This window comes from Rhamphochromis sp. 'chilingali', assembly GCF_963969265.1.
Source record: "Rhamphochromis sp. 'chilingali' genome assembly, chromosome: 22".
Lineage (NCBI taxonomy): Eukaryota > Metazoa > Chordata > Actinopteri > Cichliformes > Cichlidae > Rhamphochromis > Rhamphochromis sp. 'chilingali'.
In genome coordinates this window covers 18017469-18031100 of record NC_137950.1, presented here as the reverse complement: position 1 = coordinate 18031100, position 13632 = coordinate 18017469, and the positions used below count along the sequence as shown (strand labels likewise).

Below are 13632 nucleotides of genomic sequence, written 5' to 3'. Positions count from 1 at the left end.
AAATGGTTTTTCTACAAACATTTTAATGAATGTGGTGTTCAGGGACAAATAAAGGTGCTTGTTTGTTTACAGCAATCAAACAGACATTTGTAACACACACAAAAAATGATAGTGAAAAAGATCTTCTGCGCTTTGTCATTTCAAAACTTGAAACCACTAAACCATGACTCCGTGTGGGGGAAAAAGTCTCTTGTTGCCTGTTTGTTGGTTGTTGCGGTTTTTTTTGTACTGTGTTGGAGGTTTATCCCTGAGAGAGAACCAAACACTTTTGTCCTCATCACAACTCCTCGTGCCTTGCCTGTTCCCGCTCTTTGTCCTCATCCACTTTAAGTTTTAGCTCGTTGGCTGTGATCACGCCGTCTTTATTTCGGTCCTGGTTTTGGAACATGTCGGTGACGACCTGCTCCATGGTCAGCCCGGGCTTTATGCGACCTTTGCCCTCTGCCACCTGCAGCTTGATGAACTCCGCAAACTAAAGTTACAGAGATCGAGAACCATCAGTCACAAATTAGTCAGTGATCACCGTTCACTCGCCTGTTCTAACGCCAAAGAAAAACCCTTGTTTCACTATGTGAAAACAATATCGAACATGAATAATAATTATTTAAAATTACAATTTAAAAAAAAAATCAGCGTTGTTCTTAGTCTCACCTCCAGATGGCAGTAAAGTAAGTTGGGTACGTTTCCGTGAGTCGTCGTTTATCGTTAAGAAAAATCACGATTTCACAAGAAAAAAAAAAAATCTTACAAAGTACAAGAATCAGTATTTTGATACATAAAACATTAACAGTAACTAATTGTATAGTGTGGGAAACAAATGCAGGCTTATACAGCCTAGTAAGTGCAGGCTAAACTGGCTTGCTTGCATCTTGCCATATACAGAGGTGTGCCAGTCCGTGCAGTCGGGGGCGGAAAAAAGTTATTAGGTTTAGGAAATTGCTTTTTCACTAGGATCAGGTAGATGTGGACATTTTCCCCCTTAAGAAATAAGTTCAACTTTTAAAAACGGCATTTTCTATTTACTTGCAGCGTCTTTGTCTAATGCTAAAATTTGTTTGATAGATCTCAAATATGTTAGTGTGAGAACTATGCAAAAGACTAAGAAATCAATAAGAGGGTCGAATACTTTTTCACAACACTGTAGTTTGCGTAAAGAAAATTCAGTAAATACTTCATAAATCATATCATGTTCAGTGAGCCTGCAGACTAAAAAAAACAGAACAGAGTTGACAAGCATGAATTAAACTAATGTTAAATAATAATGTGATTATAAAGGAGGAACTCAGACATGATGTCAGTAGACATATTTTAAAAAATCCAACGGTTACTTGGACTACTGATGTTGCTTTTCCTCACTGCCTTTTTTTAAATCCTACTATGTGAAATGACAGTTGTCTACGTACCTCCTCCTGTGGCACCTCTGCATTCTTGTTTATGTCCAAGGCTTCAAACAGGTCTGTAGGAGTGTCCTCCAGCCACACAAACAGGTAACCAGGCGGCACGCCCTTCTCAAAGCTCAGCAGCTCTATGTCAAAGACCAACACGGCGCTGCTCGGCACACCAGCAGCTGGCAGAAAGTTAAAAACACAACTGTCAACATCTGTAAGATGGCAACTTTTACTGGTGCTATGGCCATAAACAAGCATCAGTCATACAGCAGAAATCTCACCTCCCCTTTCCCCATGGCCAAGGTGAGGTGGCACCGTTATCACCCTCCTCTCTCCCACACACATGCCCTGCAGGCCCTGATCCAGCCCGTCGATCACTTTGTCTGAGCCCAGGACGACGTCCTGAAGGCTGCCATAGTTGTGTCTGAGTACAAGGCCAGTTAGGAGACAAAACAAAAAGATGACTTATGCTGATCTAAAATTTGAATCGCTGTTAAAAGAGATGAGGATGTGCGTATTTGTGTGACCCACGAGGAAAAGAGCAGCGTCCCGTCCATGAGGGAGCAGTTGTAGTGGTAGCGGACGAGGTCGTTCACTTCTGTGGTCTCGTTACACACTTCGGGTCTGTGGATGACCTGGACAGCCACAGTGTCGTTGGGGTTGTGGAAGTCGATGACGTGGATGTCAAAAACGAGCACAGCAGAAGGAGGGATCACATCACCTGGTGAGACCATAGAGAGGTTTCATTTAACGAAAAACGCACATCAACTATGACCGTCCATGAGCCAATGATGTGATTTGTTATTGGTGTCTAGTTTTTGTGTCGTACTATAATCTATACATAAGCCAGGATAGGATTTATTAGGTATTATGTAGTAGCTTAACACTGCCATTTTACATTTTTATTATGCACTGCATTGACACCCTTAAGACATAATAAGATTTCTGTCAGTTTGAGTTGGTTTTATTTTCTGGAGGAGAGAACTTCCCTGACGCTTGGAAACTTTACACTGACTCACCTGCTCCGTTCTCTCCATAAGCCAGATGTGGAGGAATAGTGATCTTCCTCTTCTCCCCAATGCAGAGTCCCAGCAGGCCCTGATCCATCCCCATTATTACGTACCCCATCCCAATGTAGGTGTTGTAAGTGCTGTTCCTCTGGTAGCTGGGGACAATAAAAAGGCCAAAAATGAAAGTTTATGTTTAAACCTTAAGCTGTATTGGCAGTGATGCGACAGCAGTATTATTTCACATATAAAATGAAAATTAAGCTGCAGCCAAATCAGCAGAGCATGAGCTGACCTGGTATCAAAGGTGACTCCATTCAGGAAGGTGCCGTTATAGTGGTACCGAATGTAATCTCCGACCACGGACCTGCGAGTGCATGACTCCGGCACCACCTGGTTCTCAACAGTGATGTTATCCTTCGGGTTGTGGATGTCCACCAGCAGGACGTCGAACACCAGAGTCGCCTGAGGGGGAATCTCGTTACCTGGCAGACAGAAAAGTGGAGAATTTTGGATGTCACATCTACTAGTTGCAACATGCAAGTGGTTGGATATAAAGAAGAGTTTCATTTTTATTCATCTTTGATTTATTCAAAACTGCAAAGAATAAAAAGGTTTGTGATACACCACAAAAAACGTTTAACTTCTGGTTTCACAGAGTATTTTGCAGCATCCTTAAGCATCAAAATCACGTTGCCTACCTCGGCTTTAATGTTACCGTCTCAATTATTTGACTTATTCTGTTTGTAAAAATGATTTCCCTTCACAAATACATTGATCAGCCACAATCGGTCCCTTCTTGAATCAACATTTCAATCTCTTTATGAAATTCGGAGTTCCTCACCTGATCCCTTTTCTCCGTAGGCTTTGAACGGCGGGATGACGATTTTTCTGATCTCTCCCACACACATGCCCAGCAGGCCCTCATCCATGCCCTTGATCATCCAACCCTCACCTACTAGGGAGTTGTGTGTCTGTTTCCTGGTGTAGCTGCGTGGGGCTCATACAAGCGCAAAGTCAAACACACAACTTCACACAGACAACATACCTGGATGACACAACACAGACAAATTAGAGCTGTGATTTGGATTAAAGATTTGATGACTTAGACTTAGGGATAAAATTGCCTAAAAATATTGGTCCCATTCAACTCATGCTGGTTTGAAGAAAGAGTCAATAAACATCTTATCTTCTTCAGAAAACGGTCACCAAAGTCAGAATTCACCTGGAGTCAAAGACTGTGCCGACGAGCAGAGTGCCGTTGAAATGGTAACGCACAAAGTCAGTACGCATCACGGAGCGCTTGCAGTCTTTCGGAGTGGTGATGGTTGTGGTTACAACCAGGTCGGCCGTGTTCCACAGATCGAGCAGGTGGATGTCAAACACGAGGGTGGCGTCTGGAGGAACAACGTCACCTGAAAATAAGGTTGGATGACAGTTAGGTGGAAGCTGCCGACAGATATGGGTGGAAGCAAAACAAACAAATAACTTATGGTCACTAAGGCTTTCACACTGTGCTCCAAAATCCACACAAGCATTGATTTTACATGCATTTCTGTAAGTGATACATTACAGTTGAAATGGGATGTTGGTAATTTAGTTTCCGGTACGTTAACGACTACAAATACAGAAGAATAACTCTTGTTTAGATACATTTTGAGTGCCATTAAGTTTGCATTTCAACACTTAATGATGATATTATTATTATCAAGTGTTGTATGACCCTCAAGCTGTTATTTTTGACTTTTCTAAATGTCATTTTGCTGCTACAGCAAGCCTTTGCATTTTTTATTTTATTTTATTATTTTTTAGGGCCTTTTGCAGCCGAACCACCACAGAACAGTGAAGCCACCTTAACTCTTTACCCCTTGAAAGCCTACTAGGAATAACCCTCTCCTGGCCCTAGTTCAAAATGTTAGTGAGAGTGGTCTCTGCCTATGCAACCACCCTTAAAAAAACAAAACAAATAAACACAGAAACTATATAATGGTACAATGGGTTGCCAAATAGTGTCTTTAAGGGGGGAAAGTTAGTAAGCCTGCTAAAGAAGCAACAGGCCTGTCTACAAAAACCAGAAAGCATTTCTATGCTGGACAACTGTCAGTTTGTGAAAACGTGATTACACAAGTTTGTTTGTAGATTTGAATCACATACGCATGACATCTGAAATGCAAACAGCCCACCTAGGGTAGCCAGGAAAACTATAGGCTATTTATGCACACTCTAAAACAGAAGAGCCACAAAGTAGCTGCTACGGAGCCAAGTTGAAATCCTGGATATGAGCTGTTGGTTAGAGTGGAAACTCTCTTGTGTGCTATAAAAACATTTTAAAACGATCTAACTAAACAAGCCCAAATCATTATCATCTATGCAGTACATTGTTTTCTCTAGATTCACAGCTGCAAACTCTTTAATCATCCCACAGCCATATTGCAGTCCAAATTATTGTATGTGTCTACCCCCGTCTGCTGTGGGTTGCATTGAGTTGAGTTGAGTTGGGGCATTTTTGCGCTGTACAAGTCTACAATGGGTATCAATAATCTATTGATAAAAACGTCCTTTGCAAATTAGTGCCTAATAATGTTCACACATGACCTCTGCACTCACCTGCCCCGGTGTTTCCATAGGCCAGCTGTGGCGGGACGGTGATTTTCCTGCGCTCATTCACACACATGCCCTGCAGACCTTTGTCCATCCCCGCAATGAGCCGACCCTCCCCGATCAGGCCGACTTTAGCTGCTCCTTTCTGATGGCTGTGAAGGAAACAAAGGAACGTCACAAGTGGGTCAAGAGAGGGCTGCCTCTGCGGAATGTGCATGTAGAGCCTCATTAACGGAATCTGCAAACTTGCTTGAACTTGTAAATCATTATCTCGGTATTTTTGACATTTCTAAATGTCATTTTGCTGCTACAGCCAGCCTTTGCATTTTGGGGATTTTTTTTAGGGCCTCTGCAGCCGACAATGAAGTAAAAACGTAAATTATAGCGTAATGTGGACCGACTCACCTCGAATCAAAAGTTTTTCCATCGATAAATGTTGCGTTATAGTGATAGCGGACGTAATCTCCGCTTTTCACTTCTCTGGCGCAGTCTTTGGGGATGAAGTATCTGTCCACGACTACATCTCCAAGCACAGGACTGGGGTTACACTCCACGAAAGAGCCGGAGATGAGAAGGAAAAGGGCAATGCAAAAGGAAAACATTGTTTGCAGAATAACTTAAAATGGATTTCAAATAAAAACGCCAAAAAATTAAAAACATAAATCAGTTTAAGCCCTGCGTTGGAGTGCGCTCTTCACAGCGCAGAGGGGCCGGGCTGCAGATGTGGAGCTGGGCAGCGGTGTCTGAATGCTGTAAACGTGGACAACCTCCAGCTCGCTGTACAAACTTTTTTTCTTACCATGGTGGAAGGAATGTGGGAGCTGGGAGAGGCAAGCCCCTCCGTCAAACTTACCACAATAAGAAAAGAAAAGGAAAAAAAACATGAACTCCTTCAAAATAAGATATAGCGGTAACTGGGTCATTCTTACTATTCGGTGCCATTTGAGTCCTAATGACATAATATGGTATATTTAGTGTAAAACTTGTCTAATGCTTATTTCTAAACCATTTTCTTGTATGTTTAACCCCCATCTACCATAGAACACATTGATATATACACAGGATAAATACATTAAAAGTAAATTACTTTTATTTTAGCACAAGTCACTAAAGTACTATGTCCCCAGTCATGCTTGCTCGACTTCAGTTACAAATATAACTTAAAAAAAAAAAAAAGAAAATCTAAATTTTTCATCATTTCTGGATTGGCTTATTTCTAATGTTCCTCATCAAATGTTCTTTTTTATTATTAATGCATGTTTAATACTTAAAATCTTTAAAAAATGTTGTGTCCCTGAATCAACTGTCACCCCTGTTACTCTGATAAGAATTCCATAGAACACATCACCTGATTATTCTTTTAGTCACATGACACTCCCGGATGTAACATATTTTGGAGGGAAAACTTTCAAGAAGAAGACGAGTAAGTACCACTCTTTAATCAACCCTTTTTTCAATGTTTTAGCAAGATTTTGTAATGTGGCAAAGCATAACACGTCCAACCTGTTACGCTTATTAATAGTGGAAACAATTTTTTTTTTGTAATTTTTATAATATGGCTAATAAACATGTTAAAAATGGTTCTTAGTGGTCACCATGTACTAGCTTGTTGTTCATCATACTAGTAGTAATGGCTAAGTTTAGCATAAAATCTCCCCCCTGTTACCGTCACCCCTGTTATTGCTATGCACTGTAACATGAAATTTCCTTGCAGATTTTAAAAAGGGACATTGTAGCTTTTAGAAAATGTAAATATTACTATAACTGTGTATTCAAAACAGTTATTAATAGAAAATTGAATGTCCTGTAACAGGGTGGACATTTGGCACGTCATGGGTAAAGACTTTGATTTTAAAAAATATTATAATATAATATCCTTAGCTGGACCAATACATTTTTCTTATAGGTTGAAAATCCCTCTTTTAGATGAAATGTTAAAATAATTCAAAATTTTGTATTTTTTGATGAAGAGTGATCACACTGAAATGGCACCGAATAGTAGGAATGACTCAACTGTGTTTTACTGGGGAAACCACAAAGTAAAAAACAGTAATGATAAACATAACAGTACACAAGTCCCCGGTCATCACGTGCTTTTTGAAATACAAATCACTCCAATCGCTTCCCACTGAATGTTTTCCTCACATTGGTTTATAATTTAACCAAACACAGGCTTTGAAAATTGTTCTAAATCTCCTCATTCTGGCCTTTGCTTAAACATTATCTCTAATGCACAAAATGTCATCTTTTCAGCATATAACCACTTTGAAGTCTGTCAGTGCGTCTGGATACCTAAAAAATGTAACGTTTGCTTTTTATTTTGAAATTAACGGTGCCTTCTAGTGTGCTTTGACTCCTCAGCACCGCTGCACACAGCTGTGGGAAAACCGAATCGCCTCTTTGAGCCGTAAAGTAGCCCGAGAGCCTCAAATGTTTCAGCTTTTCATTAATGCCGTGAAGTTCTGGATCAGTCCAACTCATCTGGTGCTCACTTCCTTTACGTTGTCAAAAAAATCTCAAAGAAACACCAACAATATAGCTCTTATGTTTTGAAAACAAAAAAGATGTCACGTGTAGTGAAGTTTTATTTATCTGTACAAATGAAAACGAGCTCTCTATAGATTATATGTACTGCTTATTGCGTGATATTACTTCAATTTGAAAACATTAAATGGAACTAAAATGAATGACTTATGAAAACGTCACCTTGGTACAACACAGAGTAATCGATGGAAGTGATTTCAGATGTTTCTGTGTAGTCAACAGGATCTATGACGCATCCGTACCTACATTATAATTAAGTATTTTCGGCTCGCAAACATTATTTTCTAGAACTGTGATGTTGTATTTGTTGCAATTTCTTCTGCCCTCTTGGCCAGCTCTCTTGAAAAAGATCGTTTCAAAGATCGGAATGATCTCGAATTGATATCGGTATAAGACATGTTAGACAGATTATAGGCCAATAAGTCATTCACAACAGTTTCAGTATTGACAATCATTTCATAACCAATGCTGGAAGGGATTGTTTTTTTGGCAGAACGCTTTTGGGTATGGCAGGCGCCGAGGGCACACTGGAAATCCCTTTTACGCACGCGGCGACTATAGGGACAGCTGTGGGCCTACATTGAGAAACTTGAGACAGCCGCGGCTGAAAGGCCCAATCCATGAATTCCAACAGACCCCTAAGCGGTTCAGCAGACCACCACCACACAGTAAACGGTAAAGCATTAAGACAGAAGACGGAGGACTGCGATGTGACCTCACCATGGTGACATTATGCGCAAAAGTAGACTCGCTGGTAACACTGCTTTGTGTGACCTTTGTTTTAATGACAAAGGCACAATATGAAAACTACAATTTTCGAAATTTTTCCGGAGAGGACCTCATGCCCCTCACCGCTGCGTACGGGAAGGCGCTGGATTATTACGCAGCGGGAAACTGGACGGAATCGATCCAGTACTTGGAATTAAGCCTACGTTTGCACCGGCTTCTGAAGGACAGCGTGAGACACTGCGCGAGCCACTGTAACTCGAGCAAGCATGACGACGAGTCTTTTGCTGGATACCCGGATCTCCGCGTCTACTGGAACGTTATGATGAAGGCGACCTGTCGGAAGAAGTGCAGGGCGCTTTTCCCCGCGTTCCAGCTGCCTCCTCCCGGCCGAGAGATCCTGGAGGATTTCAGCAGAAGATCTCCCTACAGATACCTGCACTTTGCTCACTCACAGGTCAGACAACCTCCAATAAATTCACCACACCCATTTATCTAGAGGTATTTGCAATATGTTAAACTACTATGTTTTTTTTAAATACTTCCGTCTGGTTTGGATCAATATATACATTCTGCGTGTAGACTAATGACAAATTAAAGAAAAATAATAGGTTGATTTCACTTGGACGCGCAATAGAGCAGAAAACTTTAAACGGAGCCATGTGTAATATACCTCCAAATATTCCACTCTGTTGACTTTCAAATGTCGGACAAAAATAAATAATTCTAACTCCTGCAGCGATTTTTGCGGTGATTTTTAGTTTGTGCGATAGAAAAAACAAAACAAAAACAAAAAACCCCACAGACCTCTGTGCGCTATTTCACAACATCCAAAGTAATTTGTGTGCACAGCTGAATGACCTGCAGAGGGCGGTACCATGCGCCCACACCTTCCTCCAGAGGAACCCTGAGGACCAGCAAATGCAGCAGTTGATGGAGGAATACAAGAGCAAGTATGACCTGAGCGGCTACCTCATTGACCACGAAGAACGACCCTACGAGGTGAGAAGCGCTCAGCCATTGTTCTTAAAGTCTGGAAAAGCCTCACTTGCAATCTCTTAAAAAAAAGAAAAAAGAAAAAAAAAAGGAGTATGAAGTCTGCAAAGCAACATCTGCTTAAGTCAAAAACAGTTTGGAAATTGTTTAGATAAAGCAAAGAATGGGTTCTACTAAACACTGACTGTATTTACTACATTGATTGAGTCAGTCCAAAAACTGTCCTGATGGAAAAGTCATTATGTTTTCAGTTTCAATGCCCCAAAGCAGATCCAAACTCCACTTGGAAAAAACCCCAGAAATACAAGCCAAAGCTTTTGTGTTGGCTCACACAGACTCCTGACCCAAACATGAAATCTTGACACGCTGCAAGGACGAGTGGGTGCAAAATTTGTATAAAGCTTCCCAAACTTATGCATTCATGTGTTATTGGGGCTAACACATACAAATCAGAAAACAATGAAATACTTCAATGAGACTGAACTGCTTGAGATGTAGAAGGTGCTGTATTGGGCCTTTCTTTTATAAGTAATAGAGTGAACAGACTCTTTACTTGGATTATTTACAATTTGCCAGATAATGGTTTCTAATTTTGTTTCCAGACGTCATTTCTGAGAGGAGTGAAACTTGTGGGTTCGGGCGACTACAGCAGCGGTGTTCAAGAGTTGGAGGAAGCTCTGTGGCTCTACTTCCAGGAATATGACCTGTGTCAGGCCGAATGTGAAGGGATCACTCAACTTTTACCAGACAGAGACTTCTATGCAGTCATAGCAGGTTGGTGTGTCATATTTTAAAATGTCCAGATTATCAATATACTCACTAATGAGCATCTAAACGACACTAAAATCTTCTTTAAAAATAAATCTAAATGTAAAAGCTGTGATTTTAGAATCAGAAATGATTCTGGATCCAGTGTTTCTTCTGTTTTTCAGCACACTTCTAGTTTCATGTAATCTGAATTCTTTCTGCTTGTCAACAGATGCCTACATTGACACATTAAGGTGCAAACTGAGGTGCGAAGAAAACCTGACACCGAATATTGGGGGTTATTTTGTAGTGAAATTTGTGCCCACTGTTTACCACTACCTCCAGTATGCCTATTATAAGTGTAAGTTCAGCATCATCACAGATTCTGAATATTCTTTCTCAACACTTTCTGCTGTTGAATCTCTGAGTGTTTGTGGTCTGTGTATTCTCTGCACAGTGAACGATGGACGCAGTGCCGTGCCCTGTGCGCACAGCTACTTCCTGTTCGAGCCTGAGGACCCAGTCATGAAGCAGAACCTGCTATATTATAAAGCCTACAGTCAACAGTGGGGGCTTCAGTCCAACCACTTTACCCCCAGGATGGTAAGATGAAAATTGGAAAAGTTTGTTGCAGAATAAAGTTGAATATCGCTCTATAATAATCATGCCACCAATCTTTGTCTTAACAGGAAGCTTTCAAACACTACAACCAGACAATAATGCAAAAAAAGATGTTGGCATTTGCAGAAACATACTTCGGTCTGTCTGATGAGGTGAGCTTCATACAAAAACAGCTCATTCTTTGGCCACATAAGAGCTTAGATTGCCTGAAATGCTGAATGAAATCCCTTATAAACATTGATTATCCAATATAATCCAGTATAATCAATCTGATGTTTATTGAACATTCAGGGAGAAGTTTTGTGGCTGCATGTTTTAGCACTTTGTAATGTAATTGCGATCTGGATGGTTCTTCCAGGACTTTCTAGGACCAGAGGAAGTTGCACGGTCGGCCCCAGACTCTCCTGATGCTGAGTTTGAAGGTATTGGAGATTATGAGGAGTCAATTTATGCAAACTGGAAGCAACTGAAGGGCAAAGGGGATGCTGGCGAGTCAGACATCTGACGACTTTCTGGAGTTTACAGAGAATAGTCTGACTATAAGACTATAAATAACCACTTGTTACAACCAAGGTATGCAGAAGAGCGTCTGTGAATGTGCAACATAGTGCCACTCCTGTCATTAAGAACAAGAAACTGAGGCTACAATTCACACAGGATCACCAGAACTGGACAACAGAAGCTAGACTGGAAAACTATTGTAGTCTGATGATTCCCACAATCCGGGTTTCTGCTGTGACATTCAGACAGTGGGGTCATAATTTGGCATTAACAACATAAAAGCGTGGATCCATCCTCCCTTGTAGCTACGGATCTGGGTTAGGATTATGGTTAACACATCATGTCACAAAGCTCAAATCATCTCAAACGTTTCTTGAACAAGACGATGAGTTCACTGTACTCAAATGGTCTTCACAGTCACCAGATCTCAGTCAAACAGATCACCTTTGGGATGTGGTGGAATGGGAGATTCCCATCATAGATGTGCAGCAACTGTGTGACAATATGTTGATAGACCAAACTCTGTGATAAATGTTTCCTGCACCTTGTTGAATCTATGCCACAAAGAATTAAGCATAAGCAGTCCTGAAGGTAAAAAGAGACCCAACCCTGTGCTAGCAGTACCTAATAAAGTGGCTGATCAGTGTAATTAGACTTTAAAACTAGTAATATTGTAGCTGTCACAACAAACCGGGTCATTATGAATTATGAACATGAAACTGAAGTAGCAAGTTAGTCAGCGTTGCACAGATGGTCAACCAAATATTTACAAATTATCAAATACTTTCAAGCCAGATTCAGTACAGTTTAATACAGTATATTATTAAGCAAGTTGGTAACATTGTATTAAAATTGTTTAGCTGTAAACTTCATCTAATGTAACACAAACAATCAGCAACAAAAGTTTAATTATATCTGGATTCATAGCAGCAGACACTCATGCAGTGGATCACAGAGTCACTCGAGTTCAGGTAGGTTTTATTATGGGTTTTAATATACAGTAATATGAGTATTTACACTGAGAGCCAGGTTACCTAAAACTAGACAATGTTGGCTTTTAATAGTGAGTAGTGCCAAAGTCCTTTTAATAAGTCAAACTACAGTATGCGATCACAGCTACAGTAAACATGGTGTGACCTGAGCTTCCAGCACACTCAAGGACAGACATGTCCTAGAGATTTTTTCATGTTTCTACAGCGTTTATGGGTGAAAGAGTCCAACTGTAATTTTAACAGATATGTTAACCCTTTAAATGAAGCCTGTGGTGACAAATATTGAGCACGTGTGACGTTATATACTGTTAAAAGTCTTTTTCTTGTCTACAAAAACAATTTATTAAAGTTATTTTCAGGAGGCAGGAACCCCTTGTGTGATGGACTTCAACTCAACGTATCAACACTCCTTTAACGCTCCTGTAGGTTGGCTGGCAGTGTAACTCGGATAATTTCTTCTGGCACCTGTGCCAACGACTCTTAATGCTATTAATGATAAAATACAGCTTTGTGTGACAATCACAGGAGTATAAGCCTCTTAACCTGATCGACACGCTCTGATACTCAATTTTTTAATGCACTTATATACTGCTCATTATGTGGATCTGTTCAGTCAGAAGTATATAACCTGTAACCATTTAGAGACAAAGCATAATCAGCTAACCTTCAGAAGCCAAATTAATAATTCATGTACATTTCTGGACTTGAGGGAGATCCTGCGAGACATCTGTGTTGTCTCGTTATCATTTTTCAGTATGAAAGTCTAATACTGGCATGTATAAAACACACGGCCGTAGCCTGAGTGAGAGCCAGTGACATTTCTGAGCATTCAGAGAAGCTGAGATTTCCCCTAAGATGCAAAGATTTACATCTCTTCTCGCTGATTAAATCATCCAAAACAAGCAGTTTCAGGCGGTAAGACTGTTCTCTCTTCAGGCTTGTGCTTCCAGTCAGAGCGGCAGTGAGTCACTGCTGTCTAAAGGGTCAGTACATTATATATAAACAGCACCCATGTTCAGCATACATGTATGCATACAGTATAGTTTGTATGCGGATTACAGGATCATACAGCGGGATGAAACATTGGGTGCATACATGTGCAGCTGGCCATCCAACACCATCCCTCGCAGGTTGGAACTACACGTTCATACATTAGCAATTATTATGTAGAAGCATTGATTTAGGATTAGGAAAGGAAGCATAAGGGGAGAAATTATGGCTATTACTCTGGAATGTAAAGGTCTACAAAACAAAACCCTCATCTAGACAGACAAGATGTCAGCAGCCTGATATTTTTACACTTCTATTACAGCTAAAGTCACACTTCTGAGAGGAGGTGGTTGTGCTCTCCACGAGGTTAAATATGTAACTGTTCTCTAATACAAGGCTTCATTAAACAAGTCAAGACTGAGCGAGGTGCATGGCCTACCTTCTGTGAAATCATTTAAAGGGGTGAAGCTTTTTAACAGTCAGTACAGCAGAAGACCTGCTGTGACCTGTCGAAGCGAA

At 40.6% G+C, this 13632-nt stretch overlaps 2 protein-coding genes across 2 annotated transcripts; one reads left to right on the top strand and one right to left on the bottom strand.

Annotated features, from left to right (window-relative positions):
- Positions 1-3: 3 nt before the first annotated feature.
- Positions 4-5744, bottom strand: fkbp10b (FKBP prolyl isomerase 10b). Its single transcript, XM_080873333.1, has 10 exons — positions 5402-5744; positions 5003-5148; positions 3621-3810; positions 3240-3385; positions 2691-2880; positions 2408-2553; positions 1920-2109; positions 1670-1812; positions 1404-1567; positions 4-472 (listed from the first exon to the last, which is right to left on the bottom strand). Exons 1-10 carry the CDS (start codon positions 5596-5598, stop codon positions 278-280), a joined length of 1707 nt encoding a protein of 568 aa, XP_080729459.1. The 5' UTR covers positions 5599-5744; the 3' UTR covers positions 4-277.
- Positions 5745-6364: 620 nt separating this feature from the next.
- LOC308390954 (cartilage-associated protein-like) lies at positions 6365-13632 on the top strand. The gene is made up of 8 exons (XM_080873334.1): positions 6365-6419; positions 8034-8723; positions 9119-9268; positions 9865-10036; positions 10242-10370; positions 10467-10612; positions 10699-10782; positions 10989-13632. Exons 2-8 carry the CDS (start codon positions 8262-8264, stop codon positions 11133-11135), a joined length of 1290 nt encoding a protein of 429 aa, XP_080729460.1. The 5' UTR covers positions 6365-6419; positions 8034-8261; the 3' UTR covers positions 11136-13632.

Coding starts and splice junctions, on each gene's coding strand:
- fkbp10b (XM_080873333.1), bottom strand. CDS start 5,598: ATGTTTTCCTTTTGCATTGCCCTTTTCCTTCTCATCTCCGGCTCTTTC. Junction 2,554..2,690: donor GGAGTCACCTTTGATACCAG/GTCAGCTCATGC, acceptor TATTGTCCCCAG/CTACCAGAGGAACAGCACTT. Junction 473..1,403: donor CAGAGGTGCCACAGGAGGAG/GTACGTAGACAA, acceptor CTGTAACTTTAG/TTTGCGGAGTTCATCAAGCT.
- LOC308390954 (XM_080873334.1), top strand. CDS start 8,262: ATGGTGACATTATGCGCAAAAGTAGACTCGCTGGTAACACTGCTTTGT. Junction 9,269..9,864: donor ACGAAGAACGACCCTACGAG/GTGAGAAGCGCT, acceptor TTTTGTTTCCAG/ACGTCATTTCTGAGAGGAGT. Junction 10,783..10,988: donor ACTTCGGTCTGTCTGATGAG/GTGAGCTTCATA, acceptor TGGTTCTTCCAG/GACTTTCTAGGACCAGAGGA.